This window comes from Ciconia boyciana, chromosome 7, assembly GCF_034638445.1.
Source record: "Ciconia boyciana chromosome 7, ASM3463844v1, whole genome shotgun sequence".
Taxonomy (NCBI): Eukaryota; Metazoa; Chordata; class Aves; order Ciconiiformes; family Ciconiidae; genus Ciconia; species Ciconia boyciana.
In genome coordinates, this window is record NC_132940.1 from 67,992,842 (window position 1) to 68,016,521 (window position 23,680).

At 42.2% G+C, this 23,680-nt stretch overlaps 1 protein-coding gene across 3 annotated transcripts; it reads right to left on the minus strand.

Annotated features, from left to right (window-relative positions):
• Positions 1 to 19: 19 nt before the first annotated feature.
• Positions 20 to 23,446, minus strand: HPS3 (HPS3 biogenesis of lysosomal organelles complex 2 subunit 1). Of its 3 annotated transcripts, none has more exons than XM_072867153.1 (17): positions 22,597 to 23,443; positions 21,314 to 21,808; positions 19,790 to 19,976; positions 17,228 to 17,313; positions 15,854 to 16,046; positions 15,502 to 15,583; positions 13,374 to 13,528; positions 11,812 to 11,920; positions 11,420 to 11,601; positions 10,893 to 11,070; positions 10,043 to 10,273; positions 8,098 to 8,283; positions 6,682 to 6,870; positions 4,147 to 4,254; positions 3,574 to 3,780; positions 2,260 to 2,350; positions 20 to 1,097 (listed from the first exon to the last, which is right to left on the minus strand). In XM_072867153.1, exons 1-17 carry the CDS (start codon positions 22,817 to 22,819, stop codon positions 970 to 972), a joined length of 3,030 nt encoding a protein of 1,009 aa, XP_072723254.1. In that variant the 5' UTR covers positions 22,820 to 23,443; the 3' UTR covers positions 20 to 969. The 3 variants fall into 3 exon arrangements, with proteins under 3 accessions (XP_072723254.1, XP_072723256.1, XP_072723255.1); XM_072867155.1 differs by lacking the exon at positions 22,597 to 23,443 and adding an exon at positions 22,001 to 22,410; XM_072867154.1 differs by lacking the exon at positions 8,098 to 8,283 and having other exon boundaries at positions 22,597 to 23,446.
• Between the last annotated feature and the right edge of the window lie 234 nt (positions 23,447 to 23,680).

Below are 23,680 nucleotides of genomic sequence, written 5' to 3' on the forward strand. Positions count from 1 at the left end.
AACTGCATTCATAAGAAGGTCATAAACATTGTGACAGTTTATTATGACTGAATTCCAGCTGAAGGAACAGAAGGATGTTTTCTGCCCAAAAGAGAGACAAACATCAGTACATACATGCACAAGTACCTGAGACGCTTACCAGAAAACCTAGAAGAAATAACAGTTTTCAGCTGGATTTGTGACCTAGCGATACTTCAAATACTTGTATACTGACTGAGTACAACAGGAGAAGAAAGAAAACAAAAAAACAGCAAGCAAGTGGTAGTCTGTATCTTCCACTCCCTTTGGGAACACTTCTGTTTCTCTTTGATTTATGGCCTTTTTTTGCAAATTGCTAAATGAAAACATTTTCAGTGTAACACTCCCATGGGTATGTAATTAAGATGACAGAGCAGCTGACTGGTTTTGCCAGCTGGAATTCCAAGGGAATGGCTATGTTGCAAAATGAAGTAAGTGGGGCCCAATTCCACTTGGAAGAGTAAGGCACTTACTTTTACTCATAGAGTTAGATACATGCCTGAGCTTAACTCCTCCCTGGGTCAGTGACTAACTAACTAACATAGAATTCAGACTGACTCCCTGCTTTACACTGTATGTCCAATTGTACCATACAATCTGTATTTTCTAGGTGCTTTGGCCATAAGTTCACCCTCACTGAGAAGATGAGTGATCCTGCCTAACAGCTGAATAGTTATGTTTTTACCAGTCCACCCACCATTCAGTTCTACCTGGCAGGAATTCTGGTTTGCTGACCTTGTCAGAGTGTAATAGTATTAACTTCAAAACAGATGCTTTGCCTCAGACAATAGCTGTTATTCAATAGTTGTCAGAAGGTTTCAAATGAGAAATAAGGTGATTTATGTGAGGGGAGTCCCACAGTATCTTATATGTAGTTCTACTGTTTGTTTCATTTACTTTTTTATTCCAGCACATTCTTTATATTTGAGTGCATTGTAGACTTTCATTGTTTTAGGTCAGCAGCTTCCTCTGGCTGCAGTGAAGAAGATGCGGCAGGAAAAATGCTGCAGTTCCATCCTCTGGTAGAAGACTGAGGAAATCCCTTAGTTCTAGTTCCATCGCAACAACTGATAAAGTTTCTGCTCAGAGCAGAGGAGAAAATCTTGTTTAGGTATTTTGGTTTTAGAACAAAGAAATGAAAAACATTAACAATGTCATTACTAACTGAAGTCATCACATTATCTAAATATTGCAACTGGAATGAAATTTGAGACATACCCATCTGGGAACAAATACAACTATAGGAAATCTCAAAAGTAAACTGAAATGATGGCTTAGATTAAAACCATACCTCTAACTTGACTCATCAGGTCTACATGTGGCACTAATGCTTACGGAAGTCTGATCTAGTACTTCACATGTTTTGTATCAAATGCAAAGGAAGCCCTAGAAATCTATACTGGTACTCTAACTCAGCACTATCTGTAAAATGGGATGTTCTGCAAGCAGCTTCTCAGACCAAGCTGTTTAACACTATGTTCTTAAGTGATTACAGCAGTTACTGCATGAAAACAATGTTGCAAAAAACCCCCCAAACCCTAGCACTAGAAACTAGAACTTTATGATACAGCATGGCAACCGGTGCTGCACAATGCAACCTCATGATGCTGTTTTTCTGCCCTCAGGCATTACACTGGTGTTTTTTAAAAATATATGTGCTTTATTCAATCTGCTTGTTCTGTCAAAACAAATACACTGGCCCCTCAGCTATACACAATATTATTGACTTCCTACAAACATGTAACAATGGGACTACCTCAACTACCAGAATTGGTTTATCTACTTCTAGTAGCAACACATTGTGGTTTTTTCAGTCTATGACTTAATCATCAATACACATGTAAACGCCCACTGGGTTATAAATAGTAGCCTCTTAGCTGTCATTCCTTAGAACCATATAGTCACTTCGCCTAGAAAAAAAACCCAATTACTATCTATTAGTTCTATTTAGTAAGTTTTTTTAATGGTGTCTATTCTTGACCTATATAGAAACAATATGATTCCTCCAATTTAACCGTTTTCAATACCAAATACATGCCATGATTTTTATACGTTGCAGAATCCTGTGCTAGAATGACTAGAAAAGGCTGCTGAGCTGTATTGGCTTTAACCATAGAAAAAGGTCCCCCTTTTTTTTTTTTGCCAAATTATCACATCAGTAGTCCCTAGCCTGAACAGTATTTAGAAATGTCAGATGCTGTACAAAGGCTTCTGGAGTTGAGTTGCAATCGATTGATTTACCTTTCAGTGATGAAATAAGAAGAGGGCAGTCCTTTCCAGTAAGTCTGGTTCTCTTGCAAAGTTCAGGAAGCAGCTTGTTCCACCACACAGCCTAATCCACAAAAACCCACAGCAAAAGTGTAAATTAACAAGGACTGCAATTAAAGAGTATGAAAGACCTGCTAAAAATACACTGCTCAGACATGTACAAATACAGGTAGGTTACGATGAACTCGATAATTCATTTATATAATGCTTTGAAATGCAGTGTTTGCAGTGTTTTTGCACGTGTTGTATTTTCATTTTTCAGTGCGATCTTTTTATACTCGAAAATTTTTACACAGTGCCCCCTAGTGCCTCTATAGATAAAAGTTTATAAGAGAAAAAAGTCACATAATTAGCAAGACTGATGCAGTCAGAAAATTAAGGTTTTTTCCCTCCAAACAGCTCCATGCAAAGTGGTGAATAGCATTACTGTAAGAACACTGCTCTGTCTCCTGACCTAATCTGTCTACTTCCAACAGCTGTAGTAGTGAATTCAACTCTATAACTAACATGGAAACAATCAAAGGAACTATTTACAGATATGAATAAAAAGCACAAGTCTGGTTTTGAACAGAGTTCTAGTACATCCAGCTGATAGAGGATCACCTTTGCTGACTCCGGCCAGCAAAACTGTGTACAATTAATTGAGTAGCTGTGATGGGCAATAGAAGTAAACTCCTGTACTCCTGGAACACTGGAATAAAAATCAGTTCCAAAATTAAAACTGTATAGAGGCCTAAGGGGAAAATGGGACATAAAGAAAGAACATCATCTTTCCACTAGTGTACTAGTACCATTCTGATGTTCTAAGGTCAGAAGATGTCACTAGACACAGGAAGAACATATTTAAGTGTGATTTTATTTGAAGGACCATGATTTCTTAACAGTGAGCTTATCTCTAAAATGTCACGTTATACAACACTGTCAAACAATTTAGAACACTGATTAGTGAGAAACTAGCTAGTGTTTCATTTACAGTGGAAAAAGAATATATTACTCTCCCTTTTCTGAGGCACTCTGCCATCTGAAAAGACTATGCTTTAAATTTACTAGAATGCATGCAAGAAGTGACAGAAGAAACTGGGAAAACAAATATTCCATTAAAATTAGTGGGGACTGAGTTATGGAATTTAAATGCCAAACAAGAGGTTCAAAGCAAGCTAAGCAATTTACTTTGTCTGAAAGATGGGCTACTTGATCCATCCAGAGTCCATCTGTACACAACAGCATTTTAGTTAGAAACAAAACCAAACAAAAAATACTGAACAACTTTTAACAAAAGTAGCTCACCCGATGGTCATCTTTCAGCTCGTGCTGAGCATATAACACAGCTGCATCAGGACACCTCTTGAGAAGCTGGTCAATGGCTTCCTCATACTTGCCTAGACGGGTATTGCAGAGAACACGGATGGTGAGGCCGACATTGCCAGCCTCTGTCAGAGGCTCCAAGACAGGCAGAGCTGAAGCTATATTGATTGACTGACTACATAAAAGAGACTGAAGACAAGAAGAAAAAGTATTGTTTGGATTTAAGACAAACTTTGCAAAAAAATGCTAACCATAACCTTAGAGCAGAAGCCCTTACTTATTGGAATAATTTTGAAATAATATTTCCTTTAATAAATATTACTGAAAACTGAGAAAGCAGGTTTAGAGTAGATTGCAAATATAATTATCATTGCTATCGACGTATCTCTTCAGTATTTTTTTTTCTTCTACCATTTCAATGGGCCTTTTAGTTCGACTTGGATAACTGGAGGGGGGAAGGAGGAGGGGAGTCCGCTAGAGAAAGTTGTTCATACATACATGAACATTTGCAGAATGGATCTAAGCTGTAAACAGTAACAGTTAAGGGTTTCATACCTGTAGTTTTGAGATATCTTCATGGTAATCTTTATCAGATGGAGATTCCACTGACATTATGGAAGTTACCCACGGGAATATCAACCCAAAGTGATTACAGGAGTTTATCTATACAAGAAAGAATCGAGTTGCAATAAAAGAAATATTTCTGTTAGTGACAGTTCTATGCAAAACCCCACCACAAGTGAAGAACATTTTATTCTCAAATAGCATAATTTAGAATAGCAGCTACTCTTTCTTCTAGTTCATTCAATTTAGTAACAAATGAACTGGAAACTTCTATTTCGTTCTGTATTTCAGATTTCCCATTCAGAATCCTTTAAAATTCATCATTCACACATTTTTTTCTCATTTAGTCAGCTTTGTAAAATTGCAAACACTCCACTCTGACAAACTCTGACAAACTCTCATTGTTTCATTTTAGCCCTTATTTCTGTCCAGAGCTGAGACTCCTGTTGGAAGTATTTAGAATCATAGAATCGTTTAGGCTGGAAAAGACCTTAAGATCATCAAGTCCAACCATAAACCTAACACTGCCAAGCCCACCACTACACCATGGCCCTAAGCACCTCATCCAAACATCTTTTAAATACCTCCAGGGATGGCAACTCAACCACTTCGCTGGGCAGCCTGTTCCACTGCTGGACAACCCTTTGGGTGAAGAAATTTTTCCTAATATCCAATCTAAACCTCCCCTGGCGCAACTTGAGGCCACTTCCTCTTGTCCTATGTCTTGTTACTTGGGAGAAGAGACCGACCCCACCTCTCTACACCCTCCTTTCAGGCAGCTGTAGAGAGCGATGAGGTCTCCCCTCAGCCTCCTTTTCTCCAGGCTGAACAACCCCAGGTCCCTCGGCCACTCCCCATCAGCCTTGTGCTCCAGACCCTTCCCCAGCTCCGTTGCCCTTCTCTGGACACGCTCCAGCCCCTCCATGTCTCTCTTGGAGTGAGGGGCCCAACACTGAACACAGCATTCGAGGTGCCGCCTCACCAGTGCCGAGTACAGGGGCACGATCACTGCCCTGCTGGCCACACTATTCCTGATACAAGCCAGGATGCTATTGGCCTTCTTGGCCACCTGAGCACACTACTGGCTCATATTCAGGCAGCTGTCAACCAACACCCCCAGGTCCTTCTCCGCCAGGCAGCTTTCCAGCCACTCTTCCCCAAGCCTGCAGCGTTGCACAGGGTTGTTGTGACCCAAGTGCAGGACCCGGCACTTGGCCTTGTTGAACCTCACACAATTGGCCCCGTCCCATCGATCCAGCCTGTCCAGGTCCCTCTGCAGAGCTTCCTCCCCTCCAGCAGATCAACGCTCCCGCACAACTTGGTGTCGTCTGCAAACTGACTGAGGGTGCACTCGATCCCCTCGTCCAGATCATCAATAAAGATATTAAACAGAACTGGCCCCAGTACTGAACCCTGGGGAACACCACTTGTGACCAGCCGCCAACTGGAGTAAACTCCATTCCCCACCATTCTTTGGGCCCGGCCATCCAGCCAGTTTTTTACCCAGCAAAGCGTACGCCCGACCAAGCCATGAGCAGCCAGTTTCTCCAGGAGAATGCTGTGGGAAACCGTGTCAAAGGCTTTACTGAAGTCTAGGCAGACAACATCCACAGCCCTTCCCTCATCCACTAGGCGGGTCACCTTGTCGTAGAAGGAGATCAGGTAGGCCAAGCAGGACCTGCCTTTCATAAACCCATGCTGACTGGGCCTCATCACCTGGTTGTCCTGTAAATGCCGCGTAATGGCACTCAGGATGATCTGCTCCGTAACCTTCCCCAGCACTGAGGCCAGGCTGACAGGCCTGTAGTTCCCCAGGTCCTCCTTCCGGCCCTTCTTGTAGATGGGCGTCACATTTGCTAACCTCCAGTCCACTGGGACCTCCCTGGTGAGCCAGGACTGCTGATAAAGGATTGAAAGCGGCTTGGTGAGCACTTCCGCCAGCTCCCTCAGTACCCTTGGGTGGATCCCATCCGGCCCCATAGACTTGTGCGTGTCTAAGTGGTGTAGCAGGTCGCTAACCATTTCCCCTTGGATTATGGGGGCTTCATTGTGCTCCCCGTCCCTGTCAGGGGGCTGGGTACCTGGAGAACAACTGATCTTACTGTCAAAGACTGAGGCAAAGAAGGCATTAAGTACTTCAGCATTCTCCTCATCCTTTGTCACTATGTTTTCCCCCACGTCCAATAAAGGATGGAGATTCTCCTTAGTCCTCCTTTTGTTGCTAATGTATTTATAGAAACATTTTTTTATTGTTTTATATGGCAGTAGCCAGATTAAGTTCTGGTTGGGCTTTGGCCCTTCTAATTTTCTCCCTGCACAACCTAATGACATTTGCAAATGTCCCCAAAAAGTAGGACTCCCCAGAGCCAGCAATACCTATTTGGTAACTGCACACTACCTTATTTGCTTTCAGTCTTGCTTCTTTTAAAATATAAACTGTCCAGAATTAAGATACTAAGGATAGTATTTGGATAGACTTTGGAGGGACAATGCTGTCATAAAACTTCCTCTGAGTGGTATACTTACCAGATCCTCTGTTGTTTTCAATGGCTTAGTCTCAGGAAGTTGCTTCTTTGATATTCTCCAAACATACTGAGAAGTAATCCTCAATAAAAGCTCCTGAAGTATTTCTTCCTGAGAGCATGCTACAAGAAGAGCTTCCCAGAAATCCACCAAGAGCTGAGGAATAGTGTTTTCACTGTTGCTACACAACATCTAAGAACAAAAACGTTAGAAGATAGCAAGTTAGCACAGACTGTGGTAATTATTAGTAGCAGAAGTCAGGAGAGACAGGAGGAACAGTTTTTCACTTTTACTAGAAGCAGAATTTTGGTTCCTTTTTTATCTTGATGTATTTCTATTGGATGTGATTCTACATAATACATAATACATAATAAATACAATTCTACATAATACAGTGCTAGGCAAAGTAAAAAGTTAATGGAATTATTTTAAGGTCATCAATTCTAAACGATAGACATGATTTCTTCTTCAAGATTTACTCCACTGCCAGAATGTCAGCACACTGTCAGCAAGTATTTACAGACTGCTAATTTGGAGGATTTTATATATGCCAATAGCCAAGCAGGTGTCTTTGAAAGAAGAATCTAAAGGCCATGATAAAGAGATGCTGTGTAGCTCAGCTGGGTATAATGGTAGGACCCACAAGGGGTCCTACCCCTTTAAGGTCTGGTGTGTCAGCGAAAAGGACATTTACTTGGCTTCCATCCAGCTTTAAACAACACCACTTGTTCTAATTTGAGTTTCATGACGTGGTATTTCTGATACAGGTCTTTCACAGTAACAGATATAAGACTGCAACATACCTACATCAAAGAATACATGGTTTTAATCCAAACAATGTCATTCATTGTAGATAAAAGAAAAAAGGTTTGTCTATTCGCAATCTAAATAAAGAAAACTTCAGTGACACCAGAAAAACTATTCTATTTATCTTTCTTCTCATAAGCTCCAGAGACCCACTCTTCTTTCAGAAATTTATACAGAACATAAGAACATTATATACCTTCATATTTAAGTCTGATTCTTTAGAAGTATGTTTCAATCCTAATGATTTCTTCAAAAGGAGCTTATGGAAGTGATTTATCTAAATTCTGTTAAATTTCAGTAGCGTTAGGAAGCCAAATTACTAGGAAGCCATTGAAAGATCTCTGAGATCAGGGTATTCTCCATTCAAATGACAGGGTGAAAACAAAGAACTTAATGGAATTTTTTTTTGCTTGATTTAACCAGTATTTCTTTCCAGAAGGTCCAGTTTCTGACTCTGTAGTCATCTATCATGACTGGAATATATCCAACCTTCATCTCCCTCTTTCTGAAGAAATGCTGAAATGTGAGTGAAGGAGCAACCGAGGCTACTTTGCTTACCCATAACAACATCACTATGAGAAAAACAGAAGCAAAAAATGATCACAGGCCAACCTTGAAAAAGGTATCTGCTTCTTCCAGTTCAATTTTACTGTTCTCATGTAAAGCCACAGCAGCAGCCACCAGTAAACCAGGCTGCATCTCCTTCAGGTGAACAGCAAACTCAGTTGGAATAACAATTCCTTCCTTACGCTGTCTCAAGAGTTTTGGTTGCCCAATGAAGCCACAAGCCAGTATTGTCTACAAACATAGTCAGATATAAATCAGGTAAGGAATTCAATCCACATATGATTCAACTCAGCAAACTCAGTACTTCCTCAGGCAGTGAATTTTAGACAGATGAAATGAAGTCAGGGGAAGGAAATAAATCCTTTCTACAATTTACAGACCAGCTCTCCAGAGACCGAGCTCCAAACGGCGTGCCGGAGCAGTGACTCCTGAGCAGCAGGCTATTTGCCTTAACACTGAAAGTGACACGCTGCTGAAATCTGGAGTTACTGTGCACATAAGAAAGATAGATTTCCCTACAAAATCCAAGGCTTTCAATATACATGGTGTTTTGAAAAGGCACTGGCTGAAATTTCAATAGACTACTTTGCTAAATTTCAGTAGACTACTTTGCTAAAGTATGATTTTTATTTTGAAAATAGCCCTGAAACAATGATCAACATGTGCTGCACTATGTGCAACAGTAAGTTGTTTCTGGATATCTGAGTGCTTTTGAAGGTAAGCATGACAAGATACTATTTCCACTTTAAAGACAGTGGGGAATGATGCCTAAGCAGATTAAATAAATTACACAGGAAATATAAGGCAGACCTAGGAAGAAAATTCAGATTTCACCCCACTATGCATACAAACTATCTTTCCTTTCTTTATCCTCCTGAAAGTGTTATTTTTAATACTTTGCAACAAAATGCTTTTTAAAAGTGAGATGCAATAGAACTTTTTTTAGTAGGTCAGATTAAAAAGAAAAAAAACCAAAAAAAACCAACCCCAACACCCAAACCCCAGCCACCTTATTCTCTAAATAACATCCACGCAGTGGAATGTGTACGTTTGCTCACAACATGGCAATTTCACTTGATCATGCTGCAAACGGTTAGAAAGCATGTGGTGCTGAATATCATTGCTGAAACAGCTCTCCTTGCAATTCAAAAACTGCTAACTGCGAAAGCTCTCCAGGACTTCTCCTACTGAAGCATGGTATCTAACTTTGGAACAGCTATCAGTTTATTTTAAAAATTTGTAGACCTCCAATATCTCACCCTCAGCAAGAGTCTGTATTTCAAGCTCTGTCACCTTTGAATATTCCACAGTCCTGATCAACCTTAACAAGAATTTACAGACTGGTCTCAGTCTAAAACCACACGTGAACATCTATGGCAGGAGACTGCTTCACTAACATTTTTCCCCCATTGATGTGGAATTCTTACTTTGATAGCACTGAAGTAGGTTCTGATCTGACCTTAATAAGGGTTAAGTGCTTTGATTCCACATAAGAAAGATGGGAAATTGTATACAGAAACTTTAGTTTGTGTGCGCCGTGGACATTCCGCTTCAAGAGCAATTTTATAAGGGCTGTTTGCACACAGATGGTGTTTCCATGGGCATATCACATTAATTACAGGTGCAGGCATGTAAAAATGCTACTATACAACCCTGCCATACTGTTGAAGAGCACTGGCTCTGCAGAGCTTGTTACACCCCAGTAAACAGCATTTAATTTCTCAATAATTAACAGCTTCAAAACTTTTGCTTATTTGGTAAGGCTTTGCCAAGATAAGACTACCCTACCTGCAGGGTAAACAGTACAGTCCCAGTGTATGCCAGCCCTCAATTCTACTGTTATTGCAGACATTCAGTGGAGCCTATACAGCATATGAGGAGGAAGAGGAGTGACTGAAAGTTTCTTTTACTGTAAAACACAACTACAAGCCAAACCTACTGACTTGGGCTTTGCAAAGCGTGAACAGCTCATGCTTTCAGCATACTCTACCTCCTTATAGGAGTCCATCTCATGTTCATACATCGTCAGGTCTCCCATTTTCAGAGCCATGAAAGCCTTAGTAAGTGTCAGGACCACTGATGGCATAATATTTTCTACCTTCTGAAGATACTTCACAGCTGTCAAAGGACATATGTTTCTCATGCAGGGGCTGCAGAGGATATGAGGCAGCTGCACAGGGTCAGCAAGATAGAATATTTGGAGAACTTTATTTGCAGATTCCTATTAAAATAAAAGCCATTTGACAGTTTAGACCTTTACAGATATACAGTCTTCTATGGCATATGAAAGTATTGTGGTTTTTTGGTTTTGGTTTTTAATAAAACAGACAAGTTCAGCTTAGCTATCAAATCACAGTGCCTTTCCTGCCTCTTTCCTCCCTACTGGTAAAAGTAAAGGTTCTCTAACCAGCAGTGATTCAACCCATATTCTGCGGTGCTAGGAGAACATCCACCACCACAGTGAATTGGTTTCACCAACCTGTACAATTTGGCAATGTTCAAAGAAACAGTTTGTTACAGAAATGGGAAATGAAAGAAATTTGAGGCAGAGCTTTTCTAAAACAGAAGTGTGTCTGTGTGCAAGTGGGAACCAGATCGTTAGCAACACGCATCATGATAGCCAAACACGTAATATGTTGCTTGAAAGCAGCCCAAAGCATCACAGGTGCTGCCTGCTATTTTGTCAACAAAAATGGGAAAATAAAAACCATGTGAAAAAGAGCAACTGTAAAACTAAATAAGCAGCTCAGCATTTTCAGAGGGAATTTAATTAAAATTTTATACAGTTCTTAACATCAGAACTAAATCAATAGATGAAGAAAAAAAAAATTTGTTTCTACCTTACTTAATTCTTCATTTAAGTCTTCATTAAGAGAGTGAGTTAAGTAAAATATAAATCCTCTCTCATATGTCTGTATTTCATCCCCTTCTGAAACTAGTCTCTTTAAAACTTCAGTCATGGATAAACCAGACATTCTGTAGTACGGCAAAGCAAGGTGGTAATCCTTTGTGTCAAACCTGAAGGCACCAGAGAGGAAGGAAAAAAAGAACAACACAACTAAGGGCAACACTTTTGCCATCACTGCTTGTAAGAACTAAAATAATATATCAAACAAAGTTGCAGACACACAGTATCTGCAAATACATAGCTCGTATTCAACGTAATGTTGTATTCTGCGTTTAATGACAATAAAGACAACTAGATACTGAAGAGATTACTAGATTAAGCTGTTTTCGTAGAATGTAAAGATCTACATTATACATGCAATAGTAACGTAAAAGAGCAAAGAATGATGCATTTTTGTTTTAAAGATTACATTACTGGAAAAAAAAGCGCACCTATATCACTTTGACTTCTAAAACATACCTGCTGTAGCAGTCTCCTAAGAAGGCACAACTCTCTCTGAATGCTCTTAGAAGTTCTTCTTTCTCATCTGATTTAAGGAAACTAGGGTCCATCATAGCTGCTCTGACCAGTAAGTGAGCCTCACTTAGAAGATGGATACAACTCTCAGTTTTTACGTTTTCGTAAGTTCTACTATAATCTACCTAGAACAGACACAGGATATACTTGGGCTGTGGGCAAAAATTAAGAATATACAGGAGCAATTCTAATGAGGGCAGCAGCCATTTGAAATAGGATTATGGGATATTCATGAGAAATACATTACGTTATATTCAGCAATGACATGCATCAGAGATTAATTAACAGTACTTCTTTTTAGTCACCAAACAACAAAAGCAGGAATTGGGCAATACCATTTCTCTGTAAAGCTGAATGGTTGAAACTGTGTTTATAATATATAAATTCCAACCAGGCTCTGACTCAGAATTTGTTCTGGATTTGATGCTGTCAGCCTTTCTGGAACTAGAGAGAAGGAAAAGAGTTGAGTTGTCAGTGTCCAAATAAACACTATGCAGCCAAAAAAACCCGCACTCACTTGATAATTTAAATGCATAAATAGGTATGTTTGCAGGCTAGTAAATGCTTGAGAGTTAAGTTGTGAATTTAAGTCATAATGGCTAATATCAAAACAGGGATAGGCATGTTCATACACCAAGAACATCAACAAAACTATCTACTACATCTACTCCCAGGCTTAACACCAGGTAGTATCAGATACTTACATGAAGTTAAGTAATTCAAATCAGCTAAGATGTTTACTTACTTTCTGTAAGGACTGACTGCATGTTTGCCCCTGTAGCTCTATTAAAGCGTTTGCCAAGACATGGCGTAAAAAAATATTTGAATGCTTTTACTCTAACACATTGGCTACGTCTGTAATGCCCTAAGGTTAAAACACTGTAGGAAAACACAGAGTCTTTTTGTTCTGTTTTTTGGGGTTTTGGTTTTAACTGTTCTGGGATATTTACATCTTTATTTTCAAATGATGGTGTTAAGCAGACAAGTATTTGTTCAACTTATGTTCTTTACAGAAGGCAAAAAGTCCATCTTCCTCAAATGCCAACTATAATCTTTGAAACAACACAACTGGCACAAGAAACTGTGCTTTATACACAGAAAACTACAGGATTTTGAACTACCATTCTCCTTGATGGGCTTATCCTCATCTTCTCCTGAGTAATGTCTGTTCTAGGCTTTAAAAAATACTGGTTCAACTGACTCTTCAAACAACTATAGCTGTCCCACTTTTGTTAATGAACTTGAACTGAAATACTTGCTTAATCACACACTTAAATGTGATTTCTGAATAGCTGTTTTAGAATAGCTGTTTAGCTGTTTTATGAAAAGCCCTCAAAAAAGAATGGGAAGAGCAGTTCTCACAGAAATTGAAACAAAGTCACAAATGCTTCTGGCTACATACGTGCTACAAGAGCATCTTGGGCCAAAGTCCAACCCTTCTTTTGTCATGGATTACTATAGTGACGTTCATAACTTTTCTTGGAAAGAACCCTTAGCCAAATGTAAGACATTTTAATTTTGTGCTACAACACATTTTGTTAGCCTGTAGCTTCGGTACTCCTACATATTTTTGTTTCTCAAGAGAAATATCAGTAGCAGATACATTCTTAGTAATGTTATTTTAACATTACTTATGAAAGTTAAGTTTTTTACAATCTTGAGTAACTTATTTTGTTGATTTTAAGCATTTGTGACCCCACCCTCATTTCTTCCATGTCAGTTAATACAGTAGAACTGAAAAAAATAAATGCTTGATTTCTGTTCTCATGGACTAACTAGGGAATTATTTCCAAACAGTTTTTCCACAGAGGAACCTCTCTTCAACTCCAACACCCACAAATTCAGCATTGTACACAGAGCTATAAATACCATCTCCCCAAAAGACACAAATCCTTACAGCATCCTTCTTGTAGGCTTTCTTCTTTCAGTAATATCTTCCGTGTCCGCCTTAGTCAAAAGAATTATATGGTTTTTGAAATGACAGATAGCTCTTGGTCCTATAAAAAGCTGCATTCTTAACGTGCAGACATCCAGTGCGACAGGTGGACAAGCCTATAAAGGAAAGTGATTGTTTTGTAATTTCAGTTAGTATGTACTTTGAGTCTTTAAATTAAAAAAAATAAATGAAAAAATGTAACCTTTGTCCAATGATCTGACACTAAAAACATTCACTGGCTTTCCTAACTTTGAATGCTTCACTTAAGCAAGAATAAAAATACTCATAAAACTGTGACATAAATCATTTTAAAATGGGTAAAAAAAAAAATAATTCCACTCTTCAAAGGAACTACACAGTTTTAGCTGTGTATCTCAAAATAACTGAGCCTGAGGGAGATGCCTAACATGGAAAACTTAATCCCAAATAATTTTAATTTGGCCAAGTTGTAAAAGATTGCCTGACATGGTTATAAAAGTCTTGATTTCAGTTGCTTATAAAAAGCAATTATAGATAGAAGTACTATATTTGCTTGCCTATTGTTACATTACACACCCAGTACTGCATCCCTGATTTGTTCAATATGCACCTTTCAGATAACACTTACCATAACGTCTATACTGGACTAAAAATGGAAAAATGCAACCTCATTTGCCCAGAAATATACTAAATTTACAGCTTTAAGGAGATAAAATACCATATTTACAAATTAACATACACAGTGAAGCAAGGCCACACAGCACCATGTGTGTACCCTGCTTTTTGAAGAAACCTCAATATTTCTTGTAAAGAGGCAGAGGGCTGCAGTGGTGACCAGGAGGCTCTAAACTGCGCTGCGCTAGTCAGAGCCAGAACGAGCCAGCTCTGAAACTGATGTAAAAAACCAGCAGGAAAAATAATAACAGCAAATAATAACAATAGCCATCATCATCATCACCACACTTTGAACTCCACACTGGGGCAGGAACACCTCTGAGGGAACGTAGCCTGTGGGCAACCCGCACCAGAGTAGGGGCACCCCAGAGGGACTGCAGCCAATGGACGACCCGTACCAGGGCAGGGACACCCCTGAGGGAATGTGGCCCATGGAGGACTCGCACCAGGGCAGGGATGCCCCGGAGGGACTGCAGCGCATGAAGGACCCGTGCCAGAGCGGGTCTGCAGCCTGTGGAGGGCAAGCTGCAGTACGGACACCCATGAGGGACTGCAGCCTGCAGACTGCCATTATACACACACCTCCTCAAACCTCCCGTTGAGGCAGCAGGCAGCCTGTTGCCTGACCGGAGGAACTGTGATGGACTGAATGTAACCCACAGTGAAAACACAGAAAGCTGAGACTGGAGAAGGGAGAGGATAGATTGTGTCACGCGTTCGTATTCTTTATCTCGGTACCTCTATGGAGAGCAGAAAATATGTGTTTGGCTCTCAAAAATTTTATACTACTTCTACTATCCTATGATTTCTTTATGTCTGCTGTCTATATGCTCAAAAGAAATCCTTAAATGCTAACTTAAAATACACCTCAGTGTATCTTTCCTGGTATTTTTATTAACGTATAGCCCAACCTTTACAATTCAATAGATTTTTACTGATAAGCAATTTAAGGAAGGGGAAAAGTCTAGACCCCCAAGGATCAAAAGCCCTCCTCCTAAAAAAACATGCACTAAGTATCTGACAGCAGACTTGTTCAAGTGTCTATGCTCCTCTTACAAAAACTGGTTTTTCAAGGACACCTAAGAGAGAGAAACATCATCAGCAGCAATAAGGGAAAACTCTGCACCCTTCATTCAGATTTATACAGGAAAGCATGGGATTTAGTTTAAAATGTAAGTGATTTTATAGCTTTTGATGTTTTTGAAAACATTCTACTAATGGTCTAGAATCTTACATGGCAATAATAGATTGTTTCATTAAGACATTTGTAGACCAATAAAATACAATACGCCATAGACTGACGTAAAATATTAATTTTGGATGTTATTTTATTGGTTCAGCCAATAGAAACTAACAGGATTTCAGAAGGAAACATAAGGAAACTAAGTGCTATACCACTACTCCCATTTTTTTAGCGAGATAACAAGAGGTGCACCTTCACAGTCGTATCAATATACGGATCCTCATCACGAGCTGCTGCTGCACTGCATCGCACTGTGAAACACTGCAGGTTCTGACTAGAGGGAAAGAAACCACAACGATGAATGAAAAAAAATGAAGACTTCCAAAAATCAAGTAGCCAAGACTACAGAGAATCAGATCTTTTTCCTTCATAGAAATGGGCCTTGAAGCCTAAGCAGGAGGGCATGCCGCACTACTACATGAGCCTACTCAGAGAGTTCCAGGAGGCTATGAAGGACGTATCAGAGAGGGCAAAAAAAAAAAAAAAAAGGGCAGCAGCATAGAGAAACGTAGTAATACTATCAGCAAAATCATAAACGTAGTACCTTGTAATGATGTGCAGGAACTGTGGAGTGAGAACTGCCTGCTCTGACTTCTCTGAATATTGGTAAGTAGAAATCAGTTCTACTAACTTCCCAACAGAGTAGAGATATCCAACATGAGGTAAAGAGAAAAAGCAAAAGAGACTCAGTAGTTCTCTCTTGTTCTCAGTTTCCTCATGGGCTGTCACAGAACCTCCTAGATGTAACAATAAGAAAGGCATTTTATATACCTCATAAATCAAAACCTGGCAATTCCTTTGCAAGCCTGATGCCTAAAAGATACTATCAAACCTGCCCAGGCTGCAGACTGATTTTGTTAGTAGCTAGTGAAGAGAAAAAGAACTATACAAAGATCAGTGTACAGGTCGAATCAGCACACAGGTCAAAAATTTGTATGTCATGTTATCTCATCTGGGGGCATTTTTAACAAAAGTGTGGATGTACCACCAAGCGAAGAAATTCCATAGATGTAGCAGCATCTGAGAGTCCTGGCAGATTCATCACAACTAAGCATTCATGGATTGAATGATCAGCCTGATCTTAGACAACTATTTGTGAGCTGGGATGAATGCTCATCCAGAGCTGCAGCCGCAGTGCACCAATACACAGGTCCTCACTTAAGGGAAAGAAAGGCTAGGAATGGCAGAATTTATTTATAAAGCCACTTCGGCAGGTAAAGACTGTGTTCAGATTCTACAGATCCTCTTGTCAAAGACTGTAAATCACAAGAGAGTTAAATGGCAAGTAGCTCATTCTCTTGTGTCAGCTGCAACTTAAATGAGGCTCTGCTACTTAGCAGACAGACGACAACCACAAACTGGGTGAGCAGTCAGTAAAGCTGATTGATAACATACAGCATTAAATTTTTCCATCGGTCTGTTGGGGCTTGAGCTAGTGTGTATTAGTGAACCCCTAAAATCTGCATTCATCCCTTGCAGTTTTAATTAATGCCTGGCAGAAAGGCATCCTGTATGTTAATAACTATTAAGGATTACTACTCTGGTTTCCACTGCTGACTAATGAGAGGCGGCCTAGTATCTTATAACACTGAGGATAATTTTATTAATACAATGTAAGGAGTGACTGTTTTGTGATGTAAAATTAATCAGTAAAGAACTGATAAAAGCTGATTTAGTCCTCCTCTTTTGGCGTGGAGAATTGACATTTTAGTTCAAGGTTTATGCAGAACTTGGAAAAACTTAAAAGACTTTTTTGTTAGTTGAAGCTCAGTTTAAATCGTTGAAAAGGGAGGAAAGACCTTAATTTAAAAACAGATCATACAGAAACAGTGCACAAAACAGAATATACAAAGAAGCCCCTCCCTTTCCCAGGTCTGCTGTAACACAGGCCATAATGCATCCGTGCATATCCATATACCTGTCTGGTATACAGGAAGCAGTTGAACAGAGTGCAACTTTGTCTCTTCACAAAACCCAAAAGGCGACTGGTCGGGTGTAAAACGTCTAGAGAAAAAAATCCAAACAACAACATGGGACCTCAGTGAGAAATTATTATGAGCTACTTTGGACAAGTAAACAGCACTAGCTATAACAGGCATAGCTGATGTTTTGTAACTCAACAACAATGTGCACTCCTACTACTAACGTAATTAGCATGGCAATGCCAAGAAGCATGTGGCACAGCTAGAGACAACTATCTTGTGTTCTTGCAACCAAAAATCCTCTTTCTTTGCTTATCTACAAGACATGTGTCAAAGTTTGGGATCACTGGAAGACATGTTGCAATTGATTTGAACCTCAATTTAACCTTTTTTTCCCCTCTCTTTTTATTCAACTGAGCTATATGTAACATGGTGCCATCTCCAATCATACTTTTCTTTCCTATTATGTGTCACCCTTTTTCCTGCTTTGCTTTGGAATTCACTGCTGGACTGTGACATCCATTCTTCCTCAGTTTTGGATAAAAGTTTAATGGCTTTGATCACTAATGAAATAAAAAGTATAGTTTCTTAGCGCTTAAGATACTTGATAAACTCCCTTTGCCAGCTGGAGAAAGGGAGAGTATTTTTTTTTGGAGGTACCCAAATAAGTATCACTTCAGCTGGAGCTGATGAAAGCTGCAGAATAAACAAACAGAAGGCAGTACCTTGATTAAGGTCACACAGACAGGACTGCTGATTAGTCTCCTGTGTAATCCTTTAAAGTAGGCTTCTCTAAACAGTAACGGAATTTGACACAAGCTGCTCCAGGATGAGGTGTGTAAAACTTCGGTTTGCCACTTCACCATGAAAATATAAAACCTGTGGGTGGCCAGACACTGGAACAGGTTGCCCAGACAGGTTGTGGAGTCTCCGTCTGCGGAGGTATTCAAAACTGGACTAGACAGGGTCCTGGAAAACCTGTTCTAGCTGACCCTGCTTGAGAAGGGAGGGGGTGGGGTACTGGACTAGATGGTCTCAGGAGGTCCCTTCCAACCTAAACGATTCTGTCATTCAGTATGCTGAGAAAAGACCATCCCTTCTGATACGTCACAAGAGAAGCTGCCATGCATGCTCTTCACAGCATACAAGGATGTATGATGAAAGCAGACATTAAACACCACCAGATCTGCAAAACTACCAAAGTTCTACTCCAGTTTAACTGTTAACAACTAGTCACGTTCCCCTAATAAAATGAAACTTAGGATTTGCAAGGCCAAAAGGTGTTCAACTATGAGATGAGTGGGTTCACGGTGCACTGGGTGAAGAACTGGCTGGATGGCAGAGCTCAAAGGGTTGTAGTGAATGGGGCTACATCTGGCTGGTGACCGGTCACCAGCAGTGTTCCTCAGGGCTCAATCCTAGGGCCAGTTCTGTTCAATATTTTGATCCATGATCTGGATGCAGGAGTTGAATGCCCCATTATAGCAAGCTTGCTGACAGTACCAAATGGAGAGGTGCTCTTGACTCTCTTGAAGGACAAGAGGCCTTGCAGAGGGATCTAGATAGATTGGAGCATTGGACAATCATCAACGGCATGAAATGGAACTAGTCCAAGTGCCGGATTCTGCACCTAGGACAGAGTAATGCCAGGCACAAATATAAAGTGGGAGAGGAGTGGCTGGAGAGTAGCCCTGCAGAAAGGGATCTGGGGGTGCTGGTCAACACCAGGCTCAATAGGAGCCAGCAGTGTGCCCTGGCAGCCGAGAGGGCAAACCGCATCCTGGGGTGCATCAAACACAGCAAAACCAGCCGGTCAAGAGAGGTGATTATCCCACTGTATTCAGCGTTGGTATAGCCTAACCCTGAGTACTGCGTGAAGTTCTGGGCCCCACCATTTAAGAAGGACGTTAAGGTACTTGAACGCATCCAGAGGAGGGCAACAAAGCTGGTGGTAGGGCTGGAAGGCATGTCCTATGAGGAGCGGCTAAGGACTCTGGGCTTGTCTCGTTTTGAGCAAAGGGGGCTGAGGGGCGACCTCATTGCTCTCTGCAGCTTCCTGAGGAGGGGACGTGGAGAGGGAGGTGCTGAGCTCTTCTCCCTGGGATCCAGGGATAGGACGCGTGAGAATGGCTCAAAGCTGCATCAGGGGAGGTTTAGACTGGACATTCGGAAGCATTTCTTTACCGAGAGGGTGGTCAAACCCTGGCACAGGCTTCCTAGAGAGGTGGCCGATGCCCCGTGCCTGTCCGTGTTTAAGAGGCATTTGGACAATGCCCTCAATAACATGCTTTAACTTTTGGTCAGCCCTGTCAGTGGTCGGGCAGTTGGACTAGGTGATCGTTGCAGGACCTTTCCGACTGAAATATTCTACTCTATTCAAAAATGGGCTTTCTTTGGTTTCACGTTATTTCCTCAGTGCAAAAAAAGCCCCAAAAACCCTTGTAAAAACCCCAGAAGTCGAAACACCAGGATTTTTCTTTCAACAAGACATGAGCCACAGCTCATTTTGGTTTTTTGTAGTAAATGAACACGTAAAGGGGAAAATACATTTGTAATACCTGAAAAGCAGATACCGTACTTGAAAGCGCTTTGTGTCTTCTGTAGGTAACTCTGTGGATTCCAGTGTGATAGGTATCTCACATAGCTTACTTTCTTCCCCAAGCAGTTCCACTGGCTTCTGACATATGATGAACTCATCTAATTCAAGCTGCAAAGTATGTGTTGAAGGGCCTTCATCTTTTACACCTTAACAATAAAAATGCTGTATTAATTGTTCAAACCATTCCATTTAGCAGTAAGACAATGATATGACACAATATCAGTTAAATACTCCAATTACAGCTACCTAGCTAGCATTGGCTTCCTCAAACCATGAGATTTTGAAAACGGCTATGCTAGAAGATGAGAACAATCCTTCATTTAAGCCTCAACAGTCTGAATATCTGAGAGTCAAGATTTCTGAAAGAACAGGTAAGCAGTTCATTGTAAGGCAAGTGCAAGGCAACCTGTGCTGCAAATGGCTGGCCATCAAAAAATGTTGTCATTTGGTTGGAGAGGTTTTAAGAAGGAAAAGGCAGCTATGAAAGAAAGTTGTGTTATCTTAAACTCACTTAAGTTCTGGAAAGCAAATCCTAACAGCACTCAGAAAGCAATTTGAACTTTTCTATTTCTTTTTTATTAATAAAAACAACTAGGGGCAGGATGCCATTATCCAAGTTAACATCTATTGTCACTCAATGAAGAACATCCAGTTTATATTTTCCCTACCTGACAAGTCTTATTTACCTTTAAATTTTTTATAGGTACAGTTTCCATTTCTAAAAGACCATCCTTTTCTGCTTTAAGTTTCTTCAATTATAAATGAAGGCTTTTCCTAAGCTTTGTTGGTGTTCATCCGATACTTTTGGAAAGGTGGAAATTGATTACATATGGATCGATTTATTGCAATACAGGGAAATGAAACCTACTGAGTAAATCTATTTCTGGGATTTCTAGTATTCTAAGGCAAGCCCCTGAATAAGACAAAGGACTGAAAAAGGAGAATTTGCTGTATGTTTATGCAGGTTCTGAGCATTGTTTATGCAGGTTCTGAGCCTACTAACGGTTACAAAAGTGCATATGCATCGCCACAGAAGCATTCGTAAATCTGTAAGCCAGTATGCATGGTCCATTTCAAGGTTCATGAGATGCTTCTTCCATTTGGCTTCCCGCTTGTCCCTTAGAAGAGACACGGTTATTTGGGCAGTGACACTGATGGAATAATTTTTCTGACCACAGCACACTGAACTACTACCGCTTTGATTTGGCCCACAGTGGCACCCCAAAACAGGGACCTAATTCTACGTCTGTAGAGGTTGCACCATCCTGAAAGTGTCTGCAGAATGATGGCATATTTGTTTTAGGTGTTACCTCCAACTGCAGGTGGTACAAATTTTCATGCACTAGAACATTCAGCTGACAGTCCTAAGACGATCTGGAAATATTTTCTGAAGGGCAATGACCTTGCTTGAGCCTACTTTGAGAATAACAGGAATCAGTTAGCAGATTCTTGGAAACAAAAAAAAATTAATTTCTGTACTTACGTCCATCCACAGGCTTTTCTAGTGCAGTAACTCTATGCGCACATTGCTCTGTCCCGTCTGCACTTTGCTGGACCAGTTCCAGTTTCAGGATTAGAACATCCAGCTCTGTTGTTATGGCAATATGTCTGGCACAAAATGCAACTTCAGCAGGAATGAAGTTATCAATGTGCAAAATTAAGGAGCGTTCAAAGTCTAACACAGTCAAATTCTGGTTTATGACCAGATATTTCAAACAGAACATGACCAGTTTATTTTTGCAGCCCACAAGAAGATCTCCATTTACAGGACAACATGAAATGCACAGTGGAGGATCTGAAAGTGGCATTTCCACAATTGACATCTGTTCTTTCAAGGTTTCACTGTATGACTCTTCCATCTTGTGACCAACCATCCGAACACAAACACGAGAACTCCCTGCAGACATGCATCTCCAGTTCACATATGCTCTTAGGAAAGTTGCTTTGCTTTTTTCTTCAATTGTCACCAGATAGTCTCCTTAAAAGAAAGCAGCAGTACTGGTATATCATTAAAGAATAGATGACGCAGTTTTTAAGCTCTTTACCTGCTGTAGTACATTACAAAGAACATCTTAAATTCTCAACCCTTACATAAAAGTCCCAAAACAGTTTTCACCAATTTTTTCTCTAATGAAATCTAAAGTGCCAGTTTCTTTCACACTTCACATACCATTAAGAGAAAGGACTTGCAGACCTAGGTCCAGACTAACACCTAAGTGAATCCACTTTTACGAGTTGTGATTGCAGGCAAGGTGTGCCCCCCCCAAAATAACCATTAACGAGAAAACGGTTTGTTCTCTGAAGACCAGGGAAAGTCACAGACTCAAGAAAAGCTAGAGCGACCACCCGCCCCGTGCTCTGAAAAAGAAAAAAGGCAAGGGCAGGAGCACAGACTCCAACCGGGCCGGAGGAAGACGCCAAAAAAAGCAACGTGCTGGCCACGCACTCCTACCAGCCCGAGCGCAGCCTCACACCAGCCCGTGCCGCAACAAGCCCCGGCCCGCGGCAGCCGCCCCGCTCCGACGAGACGCGCCCGACCCCCCCGCAGCGGCGGGGCAGCCGCCCGGCAGCGGCGGGCAGGAGCGCGCGGCCCTCCCCCGCGCCGCCGCCAGCCCGCCACGGGCCCCGGCGGAGCCCGCGCTTCCCCCGCCGCCCCGGGCCGGCGCAGGCCAGGCGCCTCCGCCTACCCCCCCCCCCCGGCCCGGCGCAGCCCGCAGGCCTCTCCCCAGCCGAGCACTCCCGGACCCAGCGGCCAACGGCACTGACCTGCCTGGCTGTGCGCCATGCGCAGCACGGGACCCAGCGTGGCGAAGGAGCCCAGGGGCTCGCAGCGGCCCTGGTCGCGCACCGCGAACACCTCTACCCTGCAGCTGGCCGCCGCGCTGGCCACGAACAGCACATCGCGGCCGCAGCAGAAGTGCGCCGGCTCTTGCTTGCAGGGCACTACTCGCTGCGACCCGAAGGGGTGCAGGTTGTAAAGCTGCACCATGGTCCCCGGAAACCTCCGCCACAGCAGCGGAGAGAGCGCCCGGAGGCCTCCTGGGGCCGCGCTCGACGACACGGCCGCCGCGCCGCCCTACACTTCCGCAGCGTGCGCCGCCCGGCGCTCCCCGAGCCGGCGGCCGCCGGCAGGGCGGTGCGCCCAGCGCCCAGAGCCGCCCTCCGCCTGCGGGCGCGGGCCCGCGGCGGGCCGCCGGGCGAGGCCGGACGGGCCCCTCTCCCTCGCGGCGGAGCGCGGGGGCGTCTTCCCCGCCAGGATGCGTCTCGTCCTGCGGCAGGCTGCTTCGTACGAATGTCTGTGTAGCGTTAGCGTGACTTCATTGACACGTTAGCGCTTCCAGGCGTCCTCTACCGTCGCGGAGCGTCTGGCGCCGTCCGCGGCTCGCGGCGCCGTCCGCGGCTCGCAGCTCCGTGCCCTGGGGCAGTTCCGGAGCGGGAGGCTAAGCTGGAAGCGACCTGCGAAGTGCGTGAGGCGGGACTGGGAGCCGTGGCTTAGAAATACGGGAGCTCGCTGCCGAGTGGTGTGGGTCGGAGGCGGGTATTCGGCGTTGGTTCCCCTGGGCTGGGTGAGGCAGGCGGCTCGGCGCACGGCTCGGCCTTGGCGCGGCTGCCGCGAACAGCAGTGTGCCTAACGCGTCGGGCTGCTGGGTCCTTCTGTCTCCTGGATGCAAAAACAAAGGCATTTTTGGTTTTGAAGACAGCAATTATTTCTTTAGAACTCCGTAAATTGTGCGTACGCAGTACGCTCTACAGATACTAGTTACGAGTATTTCTGAAAATAATTCACTGGCTATCTCGAGCATCTATAGTCCTTTTTCTTCCTCCTGGTTTTATACATGTAGGGAGGGAA

Excerpts from the sequence above, each read along its gene's own strand:
- HPS3 (XM_072867153.1), bottom strand. The coding sequence starts at position 22,819 with ATGGTGCAGCTTTACAACCTGCACCCCTTCGGGTCGCAGCGAGTAGTG. Across the intron at positions 11,602-11,811 it reads TTCAGCTTTACAGAGAAATG|GTAGATTATAGTAGAACTTA; the intron begins GTATTGCCCAAT and ends TGTCTGTTCTAG. Across the intron at positions 4,255-6,681 it reads TGAAAACAACAGAGGATCTG|ATAAACTCCTGTAATCACTT; the intron begins GTAAGTATACCA and ends TTTCTTGTATAG.